This window comes from Ostrea edulis, chromosome 6, assembly GCF_947568905.1.
Source record: "Ostrea edulis chromosome 6, xbOstEdul1.1, whole genome shotgun sequence".
Classification (NCBI taxonomy): Eukaryota; Metazoa; Mollusca; class Bivalvia; order Ostreida; family Ostreidae; genus Ostrea; species Ostrea edulis.
In genome coordinates, this window is record NC_079169.1 from 79819571 (window position 1) to 79833929 (window position 14359).

At 35.2% G+C, this 14359-nt stretch overlaps 1 protein-coding gene across 1 annotated transcript in view; it reads right to left on the bottom strand.

Annotated features, from left to right (window-relative positions):
• LOC125647380 (uncharacterized) overlaps positions 1-13637 on the bottom strand; it is a 62280-nt gene extending 48643 nt beyond the window's left edge. The window contains exons 1-4 of the mRNA XM_056140930.1: positions 13176-13637; positions 5822-5875; positions 5575-5728; positions 4955-5088 (exon numbers count right to left, since the gene is read on the bottom strand). Of these exons, the coding sequence (XP_055996905.1) occupies positions 4955-5088; positions 5575-5728; positions 5822-5875; positions 13176-13590 (757 nt within the window). The 5' untranslated portion in view covers positions 13591-13637. The remainder of the gene's footprint in view (positions 1-4954; positions 5089-5574; positions 5729-5821; positions 5876-13175) is intronic.
• Between the last annotated feature and the right edge of the window lie 722 nt (positions 13638-14359).

Consider the following 14359-nt stretch of genomic DNA (forward strand, 5'->3'; position numbering starts at 1 on the left):
TAGCGTACTAGTATATCAGGTCTATCGTGTTAGCGTACTAGTATATCAGGTCTATCGTGTTTAGCGCACTAGTATATCAGGTCTATCGTGTTTAGCGCACTAGTATATCAGGTCTATCGTGTTTAGTGTACTAGTATATCAGGTCTATCGTGTTTAGCGCACTAGTATATCAGGTATATCGTGTTTAGTGTACTAGTATATCAGGTATATTGTGTTTAGCGTACTAGTATATCAAGTATATCGTGTTTAGCGTACTCATATTAAGTCTATCGTGTTTAGCGTACTAGTATATCAGGTCTTTCGTGTTTAGCGTACTAGTATATCAGGTATATCGTGTTTAGCGTACTCGTATCAGGTCTATCATGTTTAAGCGTACTCATATCAAGTATATCGTGTTTAGCGTACTAGTATATCAGGTCTATCGTGTTTAGCGTACTAGTATATCAGGTCTATCGTGTTTAGCGTACTAGTATATCAGGTCTATCGTGTTTAGTGTACTAGTATATCAAGTATATCGTGTTTTGTGTACTAGTATATCTGGTCTATCGTGTTTAGCGTACTAGTATATCAAGTATATCGTGTTTAGTGTACTAGTATATCAGGTCTATCGTGTTAGCGTACTAGTATATCAGGTCTATCGTGTTTAGCGCACTAGTATATCAGGTCTATCGTGTTTAGCGCACTAGTATATCAGGTATATCGTGTTTAGTGTACTAGTATATCAGGTATATTGTGTTTAGCGTACTAGTATATCAAGTATATCGTGTTTAGCGTACTCATATTAAGTCTATCGTGTTTAGCGTACTAGTATATCAGGTCTTTCGTGTTTAGCGTACTAGTATATCAGGTCTATCGTGTTTAGCGTACTCGTATCAGGTCTATCATGTTTAAGCGTACTCATATCAAGTATATCGTGTTTAGCGTACTAGTATATCAGGTCTATCGTGTTTAGCGTACTAGTATATCAGGTCTATCGTGTTTAGCGTACTAGTATATCAGGTCTATCGTGTTTAGTGTACTAGTATATCAAGTATATCGTGTTTTGTGTACTAGTATATCTGGTCTATCGTGTTTAGCGTACTAGTATATCAAGTATATCGTGTTTAGTGTACTAGTATATCAGGTCTATCGTGTTTAGCGTACTAGTATATCAAGTCTATCGTGTTTAGTGTACAAGTATATCAGGTATATCGTGTTTAGTGTACTAGTATATCAGCTCTATCGTGTTTAGTGTACTAGTATATCAAGTATATCGTGTTTTGCGTCTATCAGGTTTTTCATGTAACGTGTAACTTCAGAATCTATCGGACTTATATTCTACATTTAATGAAAAAGTACGATGGTTTCCGAAAGCTTTATCTATTTTATCTATAAAGTTATGTTCCAGTCTTGAGCACTTTTTAGAACTTGGCAATTATGATTTGTTTTATATTATGCACTGTTAAAGCATTGTCGTCCTTTTATTGTATTGTGTTTTATTTGTAGGTTTATTGATTTGTTTAACACATCACTTACTGCCACGGTGGTCTAGAGGTAAAGCGTTCGCCCTGCATTCGGAAGGTCGGGGTTCGAATCCCGGCCGCGACAGACCTAAATCTTTAAAACAGTTAGTGACAGTTCCATCGCCAAACGCTCGGCATCAGGTGTGGAATGTCACGGGTCTTCGGAGATGCTCTTGTCATTTATTTCCTCAATATATAACCATTCTAATTCCCAACAAAGGTGTTATGATTCATTCTTATAATGGAGCAATGTTTGTGTGAAACGGAGCATCCACCTACATGTATCAACTATACATGTATATAGTTATTTTTCAGAATCGAGGAAAGACAGTATATTTGACGGAGAACATAGAACTGAAGATATAATGTACAAGAACAGCTACTTGTCTGTCGAGAGAGGGTGATACTTCATCACAAGTCATTGTTGGTCGTCAGGCGATTAATGACTTCTTGAAGCGATGAAAATTTGCAGAGGTTTGTTGAGGAAATGGAGGACAATAAATCCTCATCTATATCTGAAGTTCATGAACAGCTCTGATAGAGAGACAATGAATTTTAATTTGAAAAAGTGAAACATGCACGTTTACATTGTATGACTAGATGGTACCCCGGAAAGGCAGGTTACCCATGAGTTATTTGCCCCTGATCAGAAATAAACATAAAAGGTATATGAGCCGCATTAAACAGTTCGGTGTTAAAAACCCGACCAAAATGTTTTGATTATAATAAACTCTGATAAATGACACCATTTGACGATATCCACAAATTATATAAGGATATTAAAGGAGTATTGGTGTACTCAAAGTAAGGAGAAAACGATGATTTTCTAATGCATATTTATGAAGGAATGACGTCTATGGTGGATGTGCGCAAGCGTGCGAGAAAATTAATATTACAAACATCATAGGAGATTTACAGTATATAGTAGTACTGAATGGTGATTTTATGTTCAACATGAAATTTACCTTACCCCCCTTTCGAAATTCCGCGTACGTCACGTGTTCATGAATATTTCGAAATAGGGCGTTCACTATCCGACTCGAAGAATACATAATTCAAAAATAGAAAATTAGCTCAATTACTTTTTAATTCGATTGCGTTAAATTGCATGATTTGCATAAAGTGTATAACTTATATAGCTTGATATAAACACATGGTTTTTTGTTTTTTTATTCCTACGATAATATCCATATATTACGGTACATATAGCTGTTTTTCTCTAATATGAAAAAAAGTAATTTCACATCTGCTGTATACGATTTATCGGCTTGAGTTGTGCCTTTTCGCCATTGTTACGTTTGGATTTCTGATCAGGGTTAACCTTCTTCTCAGTGGTGCCACATCATATGCATAGTCGCACATGTAGATACTGGAGTTTTTCTTACACGGATGATATGGCGGCTTCTGATGATCATTTGAATTTTTACGCAGTAGACACACACACAAAAAAATATTGAGTCGTTTCAGAAGCGTCTATTTGAAAAAAGTCACCGATGTTGTTGGTTCCTTCCTATTGATAGTAGAGAAATATCATAACGAAAGGCAATGTTGTAACCAACGATATTGTGTCGTGTAGCACAGAAAAACTCCTGGGTATTCTTTAAAGCGATTATCACATATAAAGAATTGTAGCTCCTGAATGATCGATGAACTTCCATGTTTTGAATATGGCTTTATGCAAATTACTCCCCCTCCCCTCTACAATGAGATCTGACTTTTCAATCATAATTAATTTACATTACCAGATTATAGATATTATAATAACAAAAGGCCCACAGGCCTTATCGGTCCCCTGAACACTAGTGAAAAAGTATCACTACTTCCATGGGCTATGAAATCTAGTAAAAATTTCCTGTTCTGAATATCTAAGCTAAATTTTAATGTTCAGCAACAGTATAAACAAGATGTGTTCTTAAAACTTCACTGCCCTCAAAAGTGCATACACTGATGAAAGCTAAGGCTTTAAATAATAGGTGTATTAACATTAAAACATCAAAAGATATGACTAATTTGGACTCATCCTAAAGTCATAACTCTAGGTTATGAAATTCACCATTTTTTGTACACCCTTTTCTGCTAATCCTAAGTATACATTTAGATTTTATACAGTGTCAGCAAACTTACACATACATATTATATACTAAGTTTGGCCCCACCCTGGGGTCAGAACCCTTACTCTGGACAAAATCAAATTTTACAATTTTGGTAAAAGACTATTTAGCACTATATACCAAGTTTGCCTCCACCCTGAGGTCAGAACCACTACCCTAGGGATCATGAAATTTACAATTTATGTCCCCCGTGTTCCAAAGATGCTTCATACCAAATATGAAAAGATTTGGAATGATAGGTACCAAGAAGAAGTTAAAAATGTCTATTGTTCACACATTTAATAACTGGTCATTTTGGCCCCACCCTGATACCAAAACCCCTACCCCTGGGATCATCAAATTTACAATTTTGGTAAAGGACTACCTGTTCATTCTAAATATTTATTTACTTTCAATTTAGTATCAATAGCACTAAAGAAGATGTTATTTAAGTGTTTTACACATAAACATTATATACCAAGTTTGACCCCTCCTGGGGTCAGAACCCCTACGCCGCGGATCATGAAATTTACAATGTTGATAGAAGTTTGTCTGCTATACATCACCATGCATATAGTTTTTCTTACATGTGTTTGGTTCTTGAGAAGAAGATTGTTTAAAAATTGGTCAAGTTTGGGCAGTTTCTGCCCCGCCCTAAGGCCCCAGGGGAGCTGGAGTCCTGAAATTTACAATTTATGTCCTCCTTGTCCCAATGATGCTTCATACCAAATTTGAAAAGAATTGGACTGGTAGTTATTAAGAAGAAGTTAAAAATGTCCAATTGTTAACGCACGGCGGATAACGGAGAACAACGGACGACAACCAATTGTAATAGGTCATTTAGTCAGGTGACCTAAAAATGATACTGACGCATAATATATTTAGTAATAGTATAACAATTGATCTGAACTGGCTCTGAGTGCTAAGCATAGATCTGAATTTGTGTTACTTCACCTGCAGCTAGTGACGTCTCATTATCAGTGAAAAATTTCGAGGGGATGCAAAACAAACAATCAATCAATCACTTCATAACGTGGTGAAATTTTAAATAGTTTGTTCGGTAGTCCGTTTTGACGTGCGTATTGTAAAAGCAACTTCTCCTCAATCAAATTAGAATAATATTTTCTGTTAGCGTAATACGCCTTTCCCAGTGTAACGGTCAGAGAAGATTTGATTTTAATACTATTGACTACTCCTTTAGTAAGTGCCGGCTAATGTTCATCTGAAGTGCATGCGTGTAGTGTTTATTCCCAAGGTACCCAATCACTGTCAGTAATAAGATTAATCGATCTAAATTTGTACATCATTACTCTGAAAATAAGTTTCATACACACTGCTCACAGAAACAAACGTTATAAATACCTTCTTTAATGGAGTTGCAATTCTTCCATGAAATATTTAGTCTTCTACATTTCGAAGCATTTGAGTCGTAATTTAGAACGATTTTAAAAATGTCTGTTTTCCTTCCAATAAAATATTTTTGTACATCTGCTTTTCTGAAAAAGAAAAAACATACTATGACTGAATTGCTGTCTAATGTTGCCCTTGGTGAGGTTAACATTCAATCTTTTGTTGCCCTTGTTGAGGTTAACATTCAATCTTTGTTGCCCTTGGTGAGGTTAACATTCAATCTCTTGTCGCCCTTGGTGAGGTTAACATTAAATCTTTTGTCGCCCTTGGTGGGATTAACATATTCAATCTTTTGTTCCCCTTGGTGGAATAAAAATATTGTTCTCGATTTCTGGGAACATCAATTAGCACCTAACCTATATACGATTCTTTTCTCTTGAAATCAAACATGGGCGACAAAGTTCTTTAAAAATAATCTTAATATACTTTGTAAATGTTTTTGTAATTTGTGGTGGGACAGATTAATGCACCTTTATTTTGAACATTTTCAGTTTGGTCATCCAGTCTGTAACACATTTCAATACGATTAAGTCATGTTTATTTATGAAAGTAAATGGTTAAAACATAATTACCTACTGGACAATCTAAGGCGTGTCTCTTCAGTACCATTGATTTTAATGAAAACTTTAACCATCCCACGTACGTCCAGAATATTCAAATTCATACTGCAGCATTTACCACTTCCAAGTATGACTGATGACGTCATTTCTACTGTGGTATTGAAATCTAATACAAATATCGTGTACATTTAACTTAAGATTTTCGACATCATAATATATAAATATATCAATGTAATATCAAAATAGCTCCATAGCTTACCCCCATGATTGGACTCTACACCAAGTTTGCAGGTAGATATTTTCCACACAGGATCTAAAAAAGAAGATAAATCAAATGAAATGGAATACATTTTCACAATGCAGCGCGAATTATTTCCCCTGCAGGTTGCATCACTCTATTTATGTGGAGGTTCACGTCGAATTATGGCCGAAAGAAAATAATTCCTGAAACTTTGCATGTTTTATGGGACCTTCCTTATGAGGTAGGCTCTCCAATTTTTTGTGAGATGTAAATTCAAGTATTGTGTTTGAAATTTTGTGAGTAAAAACCATGAAAGAACGATTTAAATATTTTTTCGAATTTTTGTTGTAGAGGTGGGTGATTTGGCTTTTGACCAGCTGATTTTGCACGTGCTTGACTTCGATGTAAACAAACTCTCACGCCTTGCTGGATGGGTATGTATTTTTTGGTATGAAAATGCTCACTAAGAACTGTACTACATGATGTGAAAGTACAACTTCTGAAAAGTTTAATTTAAGGAAGCAGGGTCAGGTCAAAGGTGAGTAATTTTGGTAAGAACATATAGGCAAAATGCGGTACTCAACCATAGCGTCAATATCAGCAATCATAATATACCAATAACACCGTATACAACGTCACACTCTAGGAGTCGTGACTTTTGGATCACGAGGTCTCGGCTCCAACGCGGAGAAAACGCAGTATTAACGAGTATGAGATCGATTTTCTCATGATTGATTGATTGTATCTTGCTTAACGTCTCTCTCGAGAATGTTTTCACTCATATGGAGACGTCCTCATAAAATACACCATATTTCTGCAAACATCATATAGCAGTGTAGTTTATATATCTTGATCAGTCAATTTGTTAACGAATTTCAGAACCCGTACTTACTTCAAGCACTTCGTTTGCTTTTCACGAGCAGGTTTACAACATTGAAATTGGCTATCTAAACCCATCTTTCTCGGTCATTTCATCTCTTTGCCTCCTTGATTTGTTTGATAGAGAGTATGTATATCCCGATACCATGATTATTAATTATTATATTGTCCTTTTACTTACATTTTACATGCAATTCGCACCAAATCACACCAATTTGTAATGTGTCACATGACCGTGAGGACTATGCTACATGTGTTGTAATGTATTGCGGGGCTTTTAATTTGACCTTTGGGCTGATAAACAAGAATTTTATCATGATCCTTATAGTATCGCAAATTAGTTCGGGGGTTCAAGTGCGATTCAATCTTTTGAAAATTAAATTTTATGTAAATCATCTTACATTGCACGGCTCAACCTGTATTGTAATTACTCAGTTGCTCTTTAAAATGATTATCAGCAGGTAGCGACAATGGTGAAATACTTCGTAGTGTGATAAAATGCCTCCTCTATTGAATAAAAATATCACCATCATGATCTGTGTAAAACACCTCCCTTAACTATTTTGTACTTTTTCTACAATAATGACGTCTTGTGAACAAAAGCACGATGAATAGTTACTTCTTGAGTCATTCGTCATTCTGAATTCACACAAGTCAAATAAATAGTTTTCAAGCATATCTGTACGCTTATTATATGCTTTCAATTTCATCTCTTCTTTTTCCTTTATAAGTTTGCGGGCATATATCACACGAGATATGCCCAGAAATATCCCGGCCCGCAAGCATTTCGTCACAATCAATACACAAGCTGGAACTACGCCGTTAATTTTCAAAATTTTCGTGTTTGTCATCTTTAACTCAGTTAAACCAATAAAGAAATTGTTAAAAATAAAGTTATTGTTAGTTTCTAAATGAAATTGAAAGTATATAATTTAAAGGTTATATACTTTGTATGGAAAATTATGACGACCTCGTTCTCGCGCCAAAAAACTCGGCCGTCATATTTTCCAATACAAAGTCTATAACCTATAAATATGCATACATTCATTTAATTTGTCTGAAACTGAAAGCATCCGCTTTTGTGTCGATGCATAGCTGACTCTATCCCAAACAGATATCAAACCATTATCTCGGTTGTTAAAGTTTAAAAAAGAGGGTTACTGCTGACATTTCATCAGAGATGTAAGGTGACAACCAAAGACCAGTCTCACAGATCACACGCCCTGGACAGTATATCGCGACATTTATCACCCTGATATGGACAACAGAGTTGCGAATGGCGATGTGCTTTGGCGTTGTAACGGAAGATTTATAGAGCTGGAAAAACGTTTCTGACAAATATAGCGTTGTAGTAAAAATGGAATAGAGTGGCGACAATTCAAGAATTACAAGTAGCTGCATAGGTCAAAACTTGTGACGCTTCACCTCAGAACTGGTCACTTTTCGGTATATTCAAGTAACTACATTTTTTTGTAGGTCTATTGCAACATGCGAATACAGGAAACCAATTTACTGCAAGATGCAGGGGGGGGGGGGGGGGGGGGGGGCATTGTCCCACTTAAAAATGTAGTTTATATGTCTATAGACTGTCCAGTAAAGGACAACATTCATTTAATTGAATCAAGGAAATTATCCATTTACAAGATGCATTTATTCCAGGTCAATGTATACAAAAGTTCACTTTTTGTTTGTTGTTGTTTGTTTGTTTTGTTTTTTTGTTTCATTGAATGATTAAATAATTTAAAACATCAAAACTACTAGAGCCTACGAAACGATAAATGTACCTGGTTGGTCATTTTGTATACAGACACAATGCAAAATCTAGGCGATAGTGATTAGAGACGCGAGGTTTTGTTTATGATTTAGAACATCGAAACCGGCTTGAAAGTGAGTAAAAATGCAAGTTTTCATCGAACGACCCAATCGATAATTTACATTTATTGCATGATAGTGAGAGAAATATGAAGATTTATTCACCCAAGAAAAATCATGTTGCCCGAGGGGGATATGATTTTTCTTGGGTGAATAAATCTTCATATCTCCCGGACATTCATGCAATAAATTGTTTATTATACCGAAACAAAGCAAGACTACAAAAATGCATTTGAATTTGGAGTCCGCTCATCTATACATTGTATGTAGCTGAGATAGCCCTAACGGTAACACCACGCCGTCAACGTATTAGAAGGTACAAACAACGAAATATAGTGATATGATAACCAGTTTTTATATTTCCATTCTCTTTGAATGCTGATTTACTTGCTTGTTTTTGTATCAACCAAAATCAGGCGATTTTAAAACTGAATATCAGAGACCCGCATATTTTGTGCCTTACGAACTATGAAAGTAGAATGACTCGGACGTATTGTGACGTCATAATACACTTAGTCTACTTTGACGTTTTAAATCTATGGAAAATGCACGAAGCTGTCCAAGGGGCGATATCGATCCTAACTACTCGGCTATTTCCATAACCGAAAATGAACCTCGTCAATCGGATCACGTGCTCGTCTTTTTCCGTAACCGGTTACGGAAATAGCCGAGTAGTTTCGATTGTGAACCTCGTATCAATCGAAACTACTCGGCTATTTCCGTAACCGCAAATGAACCTCGTATGCAATTCTTGCGCCGATCCACGTCCGAGTCTTCTTACCGGTTACGGAAAAAGACGAGCGCGTGATCCGATTGACCTCGTATATGCATCGATGACATCAGAGTCTGTGTACACAAATGCAACTATGACGTCACAGTCGTACGTTACAATATGAAACGCGAGCTTTCAAATGCATCCAAGATATATCATACATATCTAAGGTATTCTATTACTATCAATTTTCACTTATATGTGTATGTATTAGAGTGAATAAGATGTTAATGATACCAAAACTGAATTTGTGGTGAAACTATTAGTAACACATTAAACAGGGATTCGGTTCTGGCCTTTTTTAAAATCTCATCCACAGGCACGCTTCCGGCAAAGAAATGCATCAATTTGATGCAATTTTTGCCCCGATGCACGTCCGAGTCTTCTTACCGGTTACGGAAAAGGACGAGCGCGTAATCCGATTGCATATCTCCCTATCATAGTTTGCCCCCAATCGGATCACGTCCTTTTCCGTAATGCATCATTTCTTCGCCGGAAGCGCGCCTGTGGATGAAGTTGAAAGGCTAGAACCGAATCGCTATATAATGTATTGTTTATATTTTCACCACAGATTCAGTTTGGGTATCATTAGCGTCTTATTCACTTTGGGCAAAAATATATTTTCTGATCAATATTTTCAAAATGCTTTGCTTGACAGATATCATGATGGTGCAGGGGTTCTAACAGTCTCATTTAAAGTCAGCATTTTGCAAATTCTATGTTCGTTATAACGATCTAGTTTGTCAATACAACCTATCATTGGGTCAAATGCTGTCTGACGTGTTTCATACCGATTGTTAGACCGTTCTTGGCACACTGATTTTGACCACGGATAACTCCGTTTACCGGATGAGGATATAGGGCTTGTGGCGGGTGTGAACTGTCGACATGGGATGCTTACTCCTCCTAGGCACCTATCCCACCTCTGGTGTGTCCAGAGGTCTTTGTTTGCCCAACTATCTATATTGTATTGTTTATAGGAGTTATGAGATTGATCACTGTTCGTTATATTCACCTTTCATTTACATGAAAGCTTACTGACATAGTGCAGATTCAAGTTAGTTAAATAAATGACCCCCGGGGGAAGGGTGGTGCCACAATAAAGGATCAAAGTCCTAATCCCTGTGACCCTCTTCAAGATCATATATCACTGAATTTGGTACATGTATGAAACTCAAACGACGTGTAACTTATCATTTAGATCAGATTTGTCCTTTGTTGAATTTGAACTTTAAGGCCCAAGGATGACACTTAATTGTGAGGTTAACGATTAAAGCTACAAATAGTTAACATCCATTAGGCCATATATCAGCACAGCTCTAGCAATAAGACTGATAAGGAATAATTTGCATGTTTCAAGATTTAAGAAAATATTCTTTTTAAAGCTGTGTTTCTGAAAATTCAAAAGTAATAGCAAGTTGAGGACAACGTCGCTTTGCGTGAACAATCAATGCCATTACGTACATGTAATATATAATAGAAGTAACCTAGATCAACTATACGGACGTGGCCCAGTATAAAACTGGTCAATACAACATTAAATGAGCCCTATATATATCTAGTCTTTCTTGTTCATACACAAACAAAAAGCAAATTTCATGTGTACATTGTGTACAGTATTACATGTACATATACATGTAAAAGCAGGGGAATGCATGTTTCGATTCATATTCTATAATATTTAGAATGCTTGACCTTTTCATAATAAATCATGAATATTGATGCATCACCTCGGGATAATATTAGATTTTGGCTAATAATGCACGGGGTACTACTAAACAGAGTACTCTAAAGTACATTAGAGTGCGCTGCTAAAATTTCATAAATTAATGCAATTTAATTATATATCCATGTGTATACCGCTTAGATATAAACATTTCTGTAAAATAATATTGCAATATTTGTCAAAGTATTTGTTTTTAGCGATATTTGGATCAAAGATTAAAGATTTATGGCTTTCCGATTATTATTATTTTGTTTTAAGAAAGTATTGAGTGACATATTACATCAGTAATTAATTTAATTTATGATTGATAGTAACTCGGAATATCAATTCATGATCTTTGATTTTCTTGTTTTCTTTCCTTAAGTTTGTTTGATTTTTTTCTTACATGTAATATATATCATTTCTTTATTTTTACGCAAGCCCCCCTTTTTTTGTTATTTATTCATTTATTTTGTTTATTTGCTTTTTAAAAATCCAATTTTCTTTTTGTTGTTTTAGGGGTTTTGTGTCTTTTATAAACCCCCTTTTTTACTCCATCGAATTATTTTATGTTTTGTTTCTTTGTCCACTGGCCAATTGACGTAATTATTTCATTTTTATTTAAATCCAAATACCAATGATTTCTTTTCAAGGAATTCACTGTTAAGTTGACAATAAAAGATTTGGTACATAAAAAATCAAATAAAGGCATAATCTTGGAAATTTAGATGCAATGCGCTAGTATTTCATGTAGTTAAATTTGATCAGGATCGGGGTCAAACGGTAAACTGCAATTCAAAATATTTCCTAAAATAATGAAAGTAAACACAGTATATTCCAGATATATATTTATTAGGTTAAAGTAAAGTAAGGACACCTACGAACAGCGGTTAAATTGCATTAAATTATGAAATTTTACCTGCGTACTTTACAGTACTCTAGCGTACTCTGTTTAGTAGGACCGCATAATTTGAAAATATTTAGCTTAGATTAATGATAAAACGATATAAGATAAACATAGATATTTTCTTGGGAATACAAGAAACGCGGCGCTGGAAATGCTAATCGAACCCGGAACCCCGAAACATGTAACTGACAAGTCTCTGGATATGGTGGTGCTCGTTCTCAGCCTTCAAGTTTTATATTGAAACGATTTAAATTTACATCAGAAGCAACTGTTAGAAAGGTTTAGAGTACATTGTCAATTTCAATCACTCCAATGGGAACGCTGCAGTTTAAACAACGCTACATTTTAACCTCAGACAGGCAGTATTGGCGTATGCGTGCTGCGTTTGAAAACATGCCAATTGCAACACCATTTTCTTTTGTTGAGATCCGATACGAGATTAAGTCAAGGATAAGCGAAAATGAATGCAGACAATAAAACCTCATTTATTGTTATTTCATAACCATGACTTAACACGAGCGGTAAACATATTGCGATTCTTCACCTTGGGGAAATGTTAATAGAACTTCACCACGAACTGTTGTGCAATATTAACAGCTTATTGATTTTGCCTATTATTTCCATTTTAAACAGGTGTATATACGCTTAATTATTCATCAAAGACAGCAATTAAAATTTCTTGTTTCATTCTACTGTACAACAGAGACTCCCAATATTTTTTACGCCTTCTTGATAAAGAAAATTGCCCTTGGAGTGAGATAAAGATCAATTCAGTGAAATTTATTACCCGAATCAAGAAGAATTACAGAAACAAATATTCGTATCGGGGTGTAATTATATCTTTTTGTAACTATTTAATAGTTATAAAAGACTTAAAGTGCATTGTATTGCACCATATTTAGCATCGGGGAAAAAAGTGGTCGAACCAATCTTGTAAATTATTATTAAGAAGACCATTGATTAACGATATCGAATTTGCAGTCTTAATTCTCGATTACCAGTATCTAGATGTATGCATAAAGACTGGGTGTGCACTGAACGAAATCATACACATAATATTGGTATGGGGGTGGGGTGGGGTGGGGTGGGGGTTATGACGCATTTCAGTACAAATGAAGGTATCTAAATCATAAACAAGTTTTAAGAGCAATTATAAAACAACCGATCATATTTTTGCAATATATAGCGTTTTCGGTAAATTTCTGATTTAGAGCGTATGTATAGATATTTCGTTTACCTCTCAAATAGATGACCAAAGCTGGGGATTTATAGTATCGATAATCCTTTGTTACGATGTTCCTGACCACATATACACATATCGTAGTTGATGTTTGCTTTTGGTTTAATAATTCTGATCTGATGCTGTCCGTCATTTTCAACTTTGTTTCATCTCCGTACGCCGCCCAAAACTGCGCCACACAATCACCAATTTCTGTGTTGTCACTTTGCAAGCCATTCATCGTCATATTGTCAAGTTTCTGTGGGATTTCCAATTTGACGGTGTCTACACTCATGCCTCGAACCGCAAGAGAAATATTTTCCATCCTGAACGTTATGAAGTCGACAGTTTCATTCTCGTGCCGCAAGGACGATGGTTGTAAAATAAATCTTTGTATTATAGGCATTCTATCTAAGAACTCGTCAACTGACATGATGCCTTCTGCACTGAAGATGAAAAATAAATATAATGTGTACAACTCCATTCTCTAGCACTCGAAGAGCAAAATAATGACTTAACGTTGTAAACGATTTGAACTAAATATATCATTAATGTTTGGGTGGTTTTTTTTTTCATATCCAAATCAATATGAATTGTTTCATCAATAAGAATGTGATGGCAACGTTATTTTCAAAACTGACAATGATGCTTTATTTGAACTTCTGCATAGAGCAGGTGTGACAATTCCCATTTAAATGATTTATAGATGTAATGATATCACCTCTCTAGAAAACAATAGTCTACCCCTTTACAATTGTTACGCACCTGCTCCGCTCAGAGTAATAAAGGAATACAATGCTATTTACAATGTACGCATTATTTCAAGCGGAAGTCCGACATAAAAACTGCTGTTCATCGACTATTCAATATGAAATATTTATACAGGTACCTCGCCGGATGCAATTAAATTACGACTGCTACATTTGATACTCTTAATAAAAACTATCAAATTTCATATACGGAATAAGGACTGTTGAATTTGAAATACCGAATAATGACAATTGAATTATATACTATCAATAAAGACTAGAGTAAATTTGTGCAATTTGAAAACAAAAAACAAAAAACATATTGCGATATATTGCAATATTCTGCTTTGAATACTGATTTATTATTATTAATAAATTTGAGTACAATATTATTAACGTTATTAATTTCTAAGGCTTTTATAGATTTATTTTAGTGGCAAAATATTTCACTGC